The following is a 14062-nucleotide window of genomic DNA, read 5'->3' on the forward strand; positions in this document are numbered from 1 at the left end:
GCTGTGAGAAATGCACCTTCAAAATTGCTGCAGTTAGCAGGAATCAAACCCCGGTCTCCCACATCATAGTGAGTGACTTGTTACTGACTGCGCTACATTCCTATTTGTGTTTTTGAAGAAAATGTTCATATTGATTCTATATTCCGATAATGTTCTATATCATACCAGCTATGCTTTTTACAAATGATGGAAAAGTGGTGTTTAATTTCCATAATTTTTGTTCAGTGAACGCATAAATCAGTTTGTCAGCAGTCTAAAGATATGAACAGAGGCGAACATTCGTGGTCTGTTGCTGCATTAAACACCACTTTTCCATCAGAAACATATATTTTATCCAACTACTGACCCAACACATCAGTAGGCCTACTTAGCTTTTGCTCTTCGCTATGAAGCATTTGACAGCTCTACTGCTCTGGGGTGTCGGATTGTTTCGAAGCCTCAAATGTTCCAGTGCTTCACAGAGCCCAGGGATGGATTACTGCACGGGCCTACCGGGCCCATGCCCAGGGGCCCAAGGGGTCAGGGGGCCCCGAAGCCCAAGCCTTTGCATGGAATCATTGCCTCAATATCAACAAATCAGGATGTAGGCTATGAATTTGATTGAATTTAGTATTGGCCATCCCCAAAATTCACCAGAATACAGGAAATCACATCAAACAAATTAAAAAAATTCTGGGGGAGGACCCCCAAACCCCCCCTTCCACATATACGACAATTAGTGGGGGGCCCTTAATACATCTGGGCCCAGGGGCCCGAAAGTTCATAATCCACCCATGACAGAGCCTTGCTTTGCCCATCCCTACAAAACACACCAACTTCACACCCTGGCGCTCAGGAGGAAGGCAGGCCGGGCAGAGCCATTACCGAGTGCACTTGGGTGGGAATCAGGTTCTGACGCAGATGGATTTGTTTTGTGTACTCACACCCTCGACAAGGGTGCATCGGTGTTCACTCGGCGTTGGAGGGTTTATAACACACTACCGCTTAACAGTAATTGGTTTCAGGTGGCCCTTAATATGACGGACCCTCCACGTGAACGCGCACACGGAGAGAGAGGGTGACGTATCTAGTTTGGGAAAGGCCCAGAGAGTTGTGACACTATGATGTCCTGCTCAGAGCCTTAGAGCATTGCATAGAGAGTTGTGACACTCTGATGTCCTGCTCAGAGCCTTAGAGCATTGCATAGAGAGTTGTGACACTATGATGTCCTGCTCAGAGCCTTAGAGCATTGCATAGAGAGTTGTGACACTCTGATGTCCTGCTCAGAGCCTTAGAGCATTGCATAGAGAGTTGTGACACTATGATGTCCTGCTCAGAGCCTTAGAGCATTGCATAGAGAGTTGTGACACTCTGATGTCCTGCTCAGAGCCTTAGAGCATTGCATAGAGAGTTGTGACACTATGATGTCCTGCTCAGAGCCTTAGAGCATTGCATAGAGAGTTGTGACACTCTGATGTCCTGCTCAGAGCCTTAGAGCATTGCATAGAGAGTTGTGACACTATGATGTCCTGCTCAGAGCCTTAGAGCATTGCATAGAGAGTTGTGACACTCTGATGTCCTGCTCAGAGCCTTAGAGCATTGCATAGAGAGTTGTGACACTCTGATGTCCTGCTCAGAGCCTTAGAGCATTGCATAGAGAGTTGTAATAATAATAATAATAATAATAATAAAGCTTTATTTGTATAGCACCTTTCATACACAGAATGCAGCTCAAAGTGCTTTACATTTGAAGCATGTAACACAATAGTAGTCAGTCAGTCATTATCAATCACTTTTCTTTGCTGTTTATGATATGCTCAGCAACATATCAAAAATATAGAAAATGACGTCATAAGACTGGCAGCCTTAACCCTCTTACCCCCCACAAGCACGCCATATGGCAACTGTGGCAAGGAAAAACTCCCATATTCCAGGAAGAAACCTTGAGCAGAACCTGACTTAATAGGGGGAGCCCATCTGCTTCTGGCTGGCTGCGCCCTCCAATAGTAGCAGATGTAGAATAATCTGAAAATGTAGTCTACAGGATAAGATGAGTTAACTAAAAGCTTTCCTGTACAGGTATGTTTTCAGATCTTTTTTAAAAATATTTACTGAACTCGCCTGCTTGATGTACAGAGGCAGGGTGTTCCATAGTTTGGGGGCATAATGGATAAACGCAGCTTCTCCACTTTGTTTGTGGAGCACTTTGGGTACGATTAAAAGATTAGAATTGGATGATCTAAGTTTCCTTTGTGGTTGATAAGATATTAAAAGCTCAGAGATATATGAAGGTGCTATGCCATTCAGAGCTTTGTAAGTAATTAACATAACCTTAAAATCAATTCTATAGGAAATAGGGAGCCAGTGCAGTTCAGCCAACACAGGGGTGATGTGTTCTCTCTTCTTAGTCTTAGTTAAAAGTCTAGCCGCAGAGTTCTGTATGAGTGCCAATTTCTTTAGATGTTTTTTGGGAAGACCAGTGAAAAGTGCATTGCAGTAGTCTAACCTGCTAGTGATAAAGGCGTGAATTAGTTTTTCTGCATCTTGTTGAGTTAAAAAGGGCCGCACTTTGGCAATGTTTCTCAAGTGGAAATAGGCTGTCTGAGTAACTTTACTGATATGGGGCTTAAAACTTAACTCTGCATCTAAGATGACACCGAGGCTTGTTACTTTTGGTTTGACCTGGTGTGCCAAGTTCCCCAGATTACTAAGAATAATATCTCGCTTTAGTTTTGGTCCAACCAGAAGTACCTCTGTTTTGTCATCATTTAGTTTCAAAAAGTTTTTGCTCATCCACTGATTAATGGAGGTTAGGCATGCAGTGAGGGAGCAAAGGCCATCTGGGTTAGTTGGCTCAACAGAAAGATACAATTGGGTATCATCTGCGTAGCTGTGGAAGTTTACATTATGTTGACTTATGACGTTTCCCAATGGAAGCATATATAGAGAAAATAGCAGGGGACCAAGGCAGCTCCCCTGGGCCACACCAAAAGGCAAGTCATGTTTTTCAGATACATGATCTCCTAGACTGATATAAAAATCTCTGCCAGTAATGTAGGTTTGAAACCAGTTTAGAGCATTATCAGAGAGACCCACCCACTTCGCAAGGCGGTGAATTAGGATGCTATGATCAATGGTGTCAAATGCCGCACTCAAATCCAGAAGAATAAGGATTGAGACTTTGTTTGAGTCGGTAGCTAGTCTGAGATCATTGACTATTTTTACTAGAGCCGTTTCTGTGCTGTGATTTGATCTAAAACCTGATTGGAATTTTTCAAGGATACTGTTTTCGTTGAGGAAGGTATTTAACTGATTACAAACAACTTTTTCAAGTACTTTGCTCAAAAACGATAGATTTGATATAGGCCTGTAGTTGCTCAGATTGGTATGGTCAAGATTTGACTTTTTAAGTAAAGGTTTCACAACAGCGGTTTTAAAAGCAGTTGGAAATATACCTGTTTCTAATGAGGTATTTATTACCTTGAGAAAAAAGGGAGCTAAGCCATCATATACTTTTTTGAGGAATGTAGTAGGGATTGGATCTAAAACACATGTTGAGGAGCCGGTTTGAGTTATAATTTTACCAAGCTCAGATTGAGTAATAGTGCTAAAGGACCTTAATTTTGGGGGGCTGTTTTTGGGTGTACTATCAAACATATTACTTGTGTTACCAATAGCCTCCCTTATAGAAATGACTTTGTTTTTGAAGAAGTCTGCAAATTCTTCGCATCTTAGAGAGGATGCCTGACTGAGTGTATCAAAAGGTGTTTGATGCAATAGCCTATCAATGGTAGAGAACAACACCCTAGAGTTTCCACTGTTTTCAGCAATTACCTTAGAGAAGTGGTTCCTCCTCTCATTCCGAATAGCTCTATTATAATTTGCAATTTTTTCTTTTAGAATGGCACGGTGAACCTGTAACTTAGTTTTTCTCCATGTTCTCTCAGCTTTCCTACATGATCTTTTTAGATCATGGATATTTTCGTTCATCCAAGGTGTCAGTTTGCTACAGGGCCTTTTTTTAGTCTTTAAGGGTGCCACTCTGTCAAGCAGAGCGCCTAATTCACGATTGAGAGCCTCTACTATTTGATCAATGGGATGATGTAAAATATCTAAATTTATGGAGTCTATAAGAGCTATGAACTGCTGTTCTGCTCTAATGTCCAAGAGTCGCGATTTGATTGCAATTTCGGGATGAATTTTTGGAGTATGTAGTACAATATTAAAAGATACACAATGATGATCAGACATATTTATATCATTTACTGATAAGTCTGTGACTTCTATCCCTCTGGAAATGACTAGATCGAGGGTGTTGCCAAGGTTGTGGGTGGGTCCTGTAACATGCTGCTTTAGCTCTAAACTGTCCAACACATTAAGGAACTTACTGGCTTTAGCATCAGTTGTCTTATTGACATGAATATTGAAGTCGCCATTTACAATTATCCGATCATAGCTAGTGATGATGAGCGACATAAGTTCAGAAAACTGGTCGAGAAAGCCAGTCCATAGTTTAGGAGGGCGGTATAAGGTTAATAGAAGTACAGCTGGGTCAGCCTTCAGAGTGAGGGCAATATACTCAAAGGAAGCGAATTCGCCAAAGTTGACTCGTGTGCAACTATATTTGTTTGAGAGAATGGAGGCAATTCCACCACCTCGTTTGCCTTGTCTAATTGAGTGGAAGAAATTATAATTTGGGGGACAAGTCTCAACAAGAACAGCTTCGCTGTCTGAAGTCAGCCAGGTTTCAACAAGAAACAGAAAATCCAATTTTTTTTCACTAATAAAATCATTGATTGCAAAGGTTTTGGTAGTAAGTGCACCTATATTTAGTAAACCCATGTTAGCTGAAAATGCCTCTGGCTTTTGAGGAATATGCTGAGGTATGGAAAGAATATTTGTTAGGTTTCTAGTTTTAAATTTGTCTTTTCTTTTTACTATACGTTGGGTAGAAATCAACGTTGGAATAGAACTATAAGCATAAGTCATGCTATTGCATGAAGCAGCTTGATCTATGGTAGTAGTATTGTATGTTACCCTGCAGAAAACATTCTCAGACTCATCCACATGTATAATGCCATTCGAATCAATACCTGGGGGGCGTGAATCTGTAATATTTTCTACAGAATGTCAATGTCTCAGTGTGGACGCTATGTTGTCAGAGAGTAGCCTGGCTCCATGTTGGTTTGGGTGGAGACCATCACGCTTCAGCATACTGGGCCTCTCCCAGAACAAGCCCCAGTTGTTGACATAGGGGATGCTTAGGGAAGCGCAGTAGCGTTTGAGCCAGGTGTGGAGATCGAACAGTCTGGACCATCTCTCAGCACCTTTTCTGTAGGTAGGGAGAGGCCCAGAGATGACAAAGCGTTTTTCTGTGCCCATCAGAGTGGTGATGAGAGTTTTGTAGTTTTCCTGCAGTGCTACTGACTGCTTATCTCTGATGTCGTTCGTGCCCACGTGTACGATGATGTTGTTGACCTTGGTGTGGCGGGCCAGGATGCTTGGGAGTTTCTGCTGGATGTCAAGGACCTTGGCACCAGGGAAGCAGTAGACCTTGGAGGGACCGCTACATGATGGGGGAATGCAGAGGTCTCTAACCATGGAACTGCCGATGACCAGGGTGGAGGTTGATGAGGTCCGGGGAGGAGGGGGTCGGGGGGGCGCCGACTTTGAGGAGGGACCAGGATGGTTGTCTCGGGGCTGGAGGGGCTCCTCATCCTCGGTCAGAATGGCATAGCGATTTTCCAGTCGTATAGGTTGGGCTGGGCCTGGGTGCCGTCCGGACCGTCTGCCGTGCTTGTGATGCTTGCTTCTACGCCATGGCTCAGGCTGGTGTGGAGTGGAGCTGGCCAGCAGAGCAGGCTTGGTTCTCAGCAGAGGCCGGGGAGAGGCAACAGGGACAGAAGTTGCATTAGTGCATGGCATGGTTAAAGTATTGGAGGACAGAGTGAAATCAGGGCATCTGGCATTGGTGTGTGTAAGAGAGGTAACGTTACTTACGGAGAGAATGGTGTCGAGGAACTGTTCATCCTTCTCAATCTGATGGAGGGTCGCTATTCTGGCTTCGAGTTCCACTATCTTTTCGCTGAGAAGGACGCATGAGTCGCAGCCTGGTGCACAGCTGAGGGGAGGCATCGTGTCGCGGCGAGGGCTCGCCGGTGTCAACTGTTTTTTAAACGTTTGTTTGCTAGTTGGCTAGCAACAGCGATATCGTGCAGTTCCTTGATAACTCGAACACAGGTAGCGGGTAAGTAATCTGAGAAGATCTCACTTTTATATTGAGTCACTAGTTTTGAGAGACGTTAGAAGGAATGTGATGCTTTCTTCTTCCAGATAGCGTTTCCTTGGCCCGGTATTATTTGCAGCCCTTGATGCTGGCTTAACGTTTAACGTTAACGTTTGACAGAAAAGTTTGGCGATCAAGGTTATAGAGTCCGATAATCCAAAGCCTCGAGCAACAACAGTTTATGCAAGAGTTTGTTCACGAGATATAATCGGTAGCCAGTAAATCCGTAGAAAGTAGATGGTAACAAGGAGATTTAAGATAGATAAGTTTGGAAGTTTAGGTAGTTACATACGGAGCACGCCGACCGGAACCGGAAAAGGAGTCACTAGGAATAAGCGAAGCGTCAGTTGTGACACTCTGATGTCCTGCTCAGAGCCTTAGAGCATTGCATAGAGAGTTGTGACACTCTGATGTCCTGCTCAGAGCCTTAGAGCATTGCATAGAGAGTTGTGACACTCTTAGATGTCACGGCCACATGGTAGGCTAGCTCCAGAGTAATGACGCCGCGAATACGGACACGGCCGTTTAGTTTCATTATTGATTATTATTATTATTATTATTAGGAGGCCCCTGGGCTGAAGCATTAAGGTGCCAGTGGTCACATGGTTCAATAGCTGCCCTGTGCTGTATGGTTATCCAGCAGGAGGGTCAAAGGGTCAAATGGTCACAGGTCACATGGTTCAATAGCTGCCCTGTGCTGTATGGTTATCCAGCAGGAGGGTGGGATGTATTTCAGGATGCTGGAGGGCAGGATCTAGTAACTCATTGGCTACTGATCAAGTGATTGCCATTTTTGGAGCTTTCACCATCTCCACTGGGAGCAGAGCATCAATCCTGCTACACTTGTAACCAGGAAGTATTTTGAAAACAGCTGGGGATTTGAGTGGCACCGAAATTCACCTTGTCATTCGATCTGGTTACAACCACTTGAGTCTGCACCGGCACTTGAGTCTGCACCGCCATATTGGAGCCGGGTTTCGGTGCCCAACCCTAGTTAAGAGTTGATCATCAGTTAAATTGTCTATTTTTTTTTCCAGCTGTTTCACCATGGCCTCACTTGATGATACCATAGAGACAGCAGCCCTGGGAAGACCATTCCAGCTCGGGATGCTGTATGAGTGCAGGAAGGACGCTCTTATTCCAGGTAGGACCTCATGGATGTGTTGACTATATTAGTTAACATGAACATACACTTTTTAAAAATTAATGCGACACATTCTTCAGAATATGCAGTATATAATTTACAATGCAAAATGCTCAATATTGAAATACTTAATGTCACACATTTAGGCCTACATTTAAACTGTAGTATTTAAAAGATCATTGAATATGAGTTACAACATTGCATCATTTATTTGTCAACAACAGGTATAACAGCATTGCATCATTTATTTGTCAACAACAGGTACAACCTTATGGGATCAAGAGGAGGTGCAGAGGAACACAAGTGTGAAACAACAAAATAATACTGAATTTAAGGTCACAACATCAGATACAATTGAGGAGAAGTCGGATTCATTGAAGATCTCTGGCTCTCTGAAACTAAGTCTCTTGGGAGGACTGGTGGATGTGGGAGGATCAGCTAAATATTTCAAAGACACAAAGAAATCCAACAAACAAGCACGTGTGACTCTTCAGTACAAAACAACCACAAAATTTGAAACATTAACAATGTCTCACCTGGGTCGTGGGCAGGTGTCTCATCCTAATGTGTTTAAAGATGACACTGCCACTCATGTCGTCACGGCCATCTTGTACGGAGCTGGTGCCTACTTTGTGTTTGACAGAGAATCATCTTCAGAGGATAAGAAGGAACAAGTGGAGGGGGAGGTTAAACTCACCTTCAATAAACTGAAAAACCTCACAGTAGATGCTGATGCATCTTTAAACATGGATGATACAGAAAAGACAGCAGTTGAGAAATTTAGCTGCACATTTCATGGGGATTTTAATTTAGGCACCAACCCAACATCCTTCAGTGATGCTGTGAGAGTTTACACAGATCTTCCAAACATGCTGGGAGAGAATGGAGAACATGCTGTTCCACTCAGGGTGTGGCTGTACCCTCTGTGCAAGTTGGATTCAAGAGCTGCAAGACTGGTAAGAGACATCAGCAATAACCTCATCAGATATTCATCAGACATCATAGAGAGTTTGACCAGGACAGAGATGAGATGCAGAGACATACTGAAAGACACAGCAGCAGCAGCATTTCCTGCCCTGGCAATGAAGGTTCAGAATTACATGCAGATGGGCCATCAGTACAAGCTTGACCTCATGCAGAAGCTCGGGTCAGTGCTTCCTTTAATCCGAGGGGGTGGGAAAGAGGAGAGTGCTCTATTAGACATTCTGAAGGCACATGAGAGTTCTCCATTCAACAGCAAAGACCTGGAACAGTGGCTCAAAAAAAAGGGGATACACTGAAATCTTATCTCAAGCAACTGGAGAAATTAGGTGCAAATATGGATGACAATTTGGAAGACCTCTTGTCTGATTTAAATGTGGAAAATGTTGTAAGCTTTTCATTTACCTCTGTAGATGGGACACTTCTGCAGAATCCTCTGATCAACAGGCTACACACACAGAGTGGCTCTCTGCTGATATTAAACAAATGATGAGGAGAGAATTGAAACTGTTTGGAGAACTGAAGAAGATGAGCACCAGTGATGACACCAAGTTCATAGTTGTTTCAAAATATGATGGGAGTCATCCTGGGGTGTGTATTTTCATATATAAAGATGGAAATGATGATGCAATCCGCTTTATTCCTCCATCAAAACCTGCCACTCCAACCACTACTGGTGTTTCATATGACAGTGTAACAGTTCAGGTGTCTGACCCAGACTCTGCCACTGTAGAGTACCGAGTAGAATACAGAGAGAAACAGAATCAGGAGACTGAATGGAAATCAGTGCAGAGGAACCAAGAGGCAGTAACTCTGTCAGGACTGAAGCCAGAGACTGAGTATGAGATCAGAACCACGGCTATTAGCAAACTCGGCTATGCTGTCAGCAGCGAAGTCTGCAGAGCTTTAACCCTCTGTCTGCCAACACAGGTGAGTGATTACATTTGTCATTAGAGATCTTGAATGGACCAAACACACACAATATGCTTTTTCATTTACTGTAAAATGTGTGGAATTGTTGAATAAAGACTTTTTTCTTGTTTCAATCCACAAGACACAAGACACAAGATGCAAGAGGTCTCAGTTTCAAGCATCAGCTGTGTAAGTAAGAAAATCACAGTTAACAGATACAACAAAATGCTCCTCTTATTTGATTGGGTCACTGCACAAGGTATCCGTACCTCCCAGCTCTACGCTGGATGAAGGAGTAGAGTATACTGTACACATGAGAGAGAGACCCGTAGTGGAGCCAAACCAGGGCTGCATCTACAGTGCACCCGGAAAGGTTTCCCATTTTTTTTATGTTTTAGACTCATATTAAAATGGATTCAATTATTTTTTTTGTTTTATAAATTTTATATAAAAACATGGAAGACTTTAATATTGTCACGGATGCAAGGAGAGAACTGGACCCAAGGGCAAGGCATGACAAGGCACAAGAGACAGGTGGAAACCATAATTAAACTAACAAGGATCAGGTGAGGGGCAGAGACACAGGCACAGGGAACAGAGACACATGGCAAACAAACAAAGGAGCACAAGACACAGGAAGTAAACAAAGCAAACAGGAAGCCACAAGAGGAGCAGACATGACGGAACACACTAAACAGGGAAAACAAGACACCAGGACCCTTACAAATATCCCATTTACATACAGTTAAGAGCAAATTATTCATGGGTCATCCTATAATTCAGGGTACATTTCAAGTGTAGAGAGAAACCAAAAAAAAAATGTAATGAGTTTTTAATCATTAAACTTTTTATAGTCATAGAACACACTTCAGAGTTAACATGACAAGTATTTGCTGAGCTTAAACTTCTAAGACTTCAAGTATTTATTTGAAAAGATTATGTACTGTACTATTATTTGTTAATTTAACAATCTTAGCAGTAAAATATTTTTAACCAAGAACCCATTTCATATATGGGAGACCTTAGAGATGAGGAAAAACATTGTTCTACCTCCGGTAGTGGTATCTCAAAAACTAAAGCCCTTTCTGACCATTTGTCACTAGCCTAAGAGGGACAGATGTTTTATACACTTTAGTTGAAGGCCTATACCTGATATTTCTGTTCATATTATGTTCACTAATTTTTCAAAAGTTCTATTAAATGAGTTGAATTAAAGAGAGTGGTTCATTTGAATAAAACAAAAATGAGATGAACCTCACCTTCTCATAGTAATGCTAATAATAAAAGCAGTTATGGCCTATCCAACAGATCACAAGGCTAAATAAAATGCCATGAAGTACAAATAATGCACAGAGGAGGTTGAGAGTAAAAAAGTATAAAAATAGGGGTGCCGTGGATGGAGAGAGACATATTTAGGGGTGCCGTGAACCAGAAAAGTTTGGGAACCACTGATCTAGCCAGCACCAGGTACACTGATCATGCCGAAAAGACATGATTTCTTTTAATCCAGTCCATGTCAAACAGATCTCTTCAGATCAGCTGTAGATCATGTGAGTCATTAGTATGTTCACATAAGTTCCAGGATTAAAGTGCAGAAAAGTCATTTTTAGCAAATGTAGACAAACCTGACATTGAAGGACAGTTGTGCTCTAAAGTAAGAGTTGATTGATTTGCTCTTAATTAGCACTATCAGCTAACTTAACTTTAAATTACTTTTTTTTTTACTTTTCAGGATTCAGGACATCTCCAAAAGTGATTCAGGATGTCCAGTTGTCTACCAGCTGAAACCAAAAAAAGAGGAGATTGGAACTCTGACAAGGATGACTGTTGGTGAAAAAAATGAGGAAAAGATCAATAAAACTCTGCTCAACGCTCTGCTCAACTACGCCATGGGAGTGGAGTGGGAGGATGAGGTCTGGTTTAAGGTTGTAGAGGACGACAACAAAGATCAGTCAGACATCAGATGTGATTGTGTACGAGATCTTTGGGTTTGAAAGCAAAACTCTGCCTTACTCTCTGACCATCATCGACACTCCTGGGTTTGGAGACACCAAAGGGACAGGAAGAGATGCCATCATCAGTCAAAGATTACTGGACTTGTTTGGGTCAGAAGTTGGAGCTAGAGAAGTTAATATCGTGGCTCTGGTGCTGAAGGCATCAGATAATAGATTGAGTGACCGACTGAAGTACATCTTTAATTCAGTGATGTCTCTGTTTGGTAAAGACATGGAGAAAAACATCGTCACCCTCTTCACACACTCAACTGGGAACCCACCTGGTAATGCCCTCTCTCGAGACTGAATGTTTAATTAATTTAATACAATGTGCCAAAAATAGGGAGGATCAGCTTGTTCACTTCCTCTTTGACAACTCCCAGCATGAAGTACGAACAGAGGATAGCAGGCGCTCACTGAGGTTTTCTTTTGAAACCTCAATTACAGGACTTGAAAAAGTTCAAGTGCCTAAAGCAGGCAGCAGGCAAAGACCTTCAGGAAGCTCTAGAGAAAGATAGAAAACAGATGGAGATGAACGCCAATTTCACTGTAGAAGTTAATGAGGTATACAAAGATAAGACGCAAAGCTCCAGTGGGATTGCGAATGAAAAGCCTCGGCTATACATGTCCTTGAGTTCCAGGTTCAACGGAGCTACCTGCTGTACTGTCTGTGAAGAGAACTGTCACTATCCTATGTGCAGTATCTTCTCGCCTGCAAACTGTAGGGTCATGAAAAATAACCACTGTACTTCATGTACCAAGAAGTGTCCTGCATCAGATCATGTGTCAGGAGAATGGATGTATGTGGACAAGACAAGGAAAGTTAAAAAGACCTTAGAAGAAATTAAAGCAAAGTATGACAAGAATAAAACAGAAGCTGAGAAAAATATGAGTCTTTTGGAAAGTGTTGCTAAAGAAATGAAAGACCTGACAGCAGAGCGGTCACAGTTGCTGGAAGAGGCCTACCGACATGTAATCACGCTGGATCAGATCGCCCTGAATGTTAATTCACTGTCCACTCATGTCCACTTGGACTACCTGATTAAGAAGATGGAGGAGGAAGGAGACACAGAGAAGGTCCAGGAACTGGACGATGTGAGAGGTCGACAGGATCCTGAAATCCAGGCAGCAATGCAGTACATGACAAGAGCTTTTAAAGCAATGAAGAAATGATGCAGGATGGAGCTGAATTGAATACCATCCCTAATGTAAGAAATAAGAGTCAAAGGCAAACCAAATAAAAATTGTGAAAAGAGAAGATTATTGTGAAGTCTGAATACCCGTCAGTTTATTACCCCTGCAGGAAACCACCCTCAGATGCCACACCAAACTCAGATAATAACCCAAAGCCCTTGATGGACAATGCCTGAAACCATATTCCACTATGACGGCCCAAGTGATGCTTCTGAATTGTTTTAAATGTAAAGTTAACTGATATTTAACTCATTGAGTGCCTTTTCCTTCCCATGCGTTGAGTATGCGTAATATTAAGTTTTTAGCTTTTTTTTTAAATTACGAAACTAGACACTAATACACCTTATATGTGATTTTGGGAACTCTGTGATGAATGGAAATTAAATATATGACGATCGTGAAACTCATGAAAACGCACAATCTGGACATTTTATCTGGACATTTTATCATAAATCGGTTGCCGCTTTGGGTCGAATCAGTGACGCATGCACGTCAGGTCAAAACCAGGCCATTTTCGTGGGTCTATCACTAGGTGGCAGTCTCGCCAGGTCTCACTGATCACTTCCCGGAATGTTTACACAAGTAAGTAACAGGCAACACTTCATATTTCATGAAAGACGTTGTATCTCCATTTCTAGAAAAAAAACAGCGATTTTGATGAAAACTAGCCACTGTTTATCTTGGGATTTCTCAGGAACAGAGGCGTGTAGAAATACACGGTTTGCACCCACCGATAGCTTAAAGTCTCACCTTTTAATCAAGCTATTCTACGTGTTCATAGCTATAACACAGAATATGCTGTGGCTGTACAAATATCATCAACAATGGTCTAGATTGCTGACACTAGGACAAAGCTCCCGAAAACAGCTTGGCATTCAATGAGTTAACAGACGCTTTTATCCAAATCAACACGGACGCAACAGCAGGGATCAAACCCGGGTTGACCGCTGCTTCACCACACCCTGATTAATGTGCAGAATTGGTTGATAGGATGTCCATTAGATAAAGAGAAGAAAACGTGACAAATTTATGTGTAATCAAATGCTACATTCTCGTAATAGCATTAGTGTGAATTGATTGACTGAGTAAATAGAATGTTGTTAAATAAAACATATTCTGATTGGAAAATCTAACTAGAGTGCATTTCCAAGTGTATTCAGCAGACCTTAACTTGATTATTTTTGTTATTATTATGTAACTTCACGTACCGAAGGTGCAAAGCCACATTGTCTCTCTAAGGATTATTATGACTGCTACTAGTGCTAGCACAGTGCGCTCATAGGATTTTTCCAGAAATTCAACACTTCAAACTAACACCACTCCTGTCTATTCTACTCCAAATTTCTGCTGTGCACTGGCAGCTGGTGGTATTATTTTAGTCAAGCAGTTATGATATTATGCATACTGCAGGCTCTAAGCAATGCCAAATTCTATAATATGAGACAAATCCCTGCCTCTGGGATACCTTTGCAACTTGACACTAGATCGCATCATTGTGCATAACAAACATTAAACTACGCATATGCAGCATTAACTTTAGAAATTCACATTAAGAAATGATGCCATGCTCTG

The 14062-nt window shown here is 42.1% G+C and overlaps 1 protein-coding gene and 1 long non-coding RNA gene across 2 annotated transcripts; both read left to right on the plus strand.

Moving 5' to 3' along the window:
• Positions 1–6935: 6935 nt before the first annotated feature.
• Positions 6936–8689, plus strand: LOC121718468 (verrucotoxin subunit beta-like). The gene is made up of 2 exons (XM_042103484.1): positions 6936–7409; positions 7671–8689. The coding sequence occupies exons 1-2, from the start codon at positions 7313–7315 to the stop codon at positions 8687–8689; spliced, it is 1116 nt and encodes a 371-aa protein (XP_041959418.1). The 5' UTR covers positions 6936–7312.
• A 559-nt stretch (positions 8690–9248) lies between these two features.
• LOC121705144 lies at positions 9249–11125 on the plus strand. The gene is made up of 3 exons (XR_006030718.1): positions 9249–9320; positions 9445–9491; positions 11035–11125. It is a non-coding gene; the product is annotated as an uncharacterized LOC121705144 (long non-coding RNA).
• Positions 11126–14062: the final 2937 nt, after the last annotated feature.

The sequence above is a fragment of the Alosa sapidissima genome, chromosome 1 (assembly GCF_018492685.1).
Source record: "Alosa sapidissima isolate fAloSap1 chromosome 1, fAloSap1.pri, whole genome shotgun sequence".
NCBI classification, from domain to species: Eukaryota; Metazoa; Chordata; class Actinopteri; order Clupeiformes; family Clupeidae; genus Alosa; species Alosa sapidissima.

What these genes read in the sequence shown, in the direction of transcription:
- LOC121718468 (XM_042103484.1), top strand. Translation starts at nt 7,313, where the DNA reads ATGGCCTCACTTGATGATACCATAGAGACAGCAGCCCTGGGAAGACCA. An exon ending in GAAGGACGCTCTTATTCCAG is followed by an intron (nt 7,410 to 7,670) that starts GTAGGACCTCAT and finishes TGTCAACAACAG; the next exon opens with GTACAACCTTATGGGATCAA.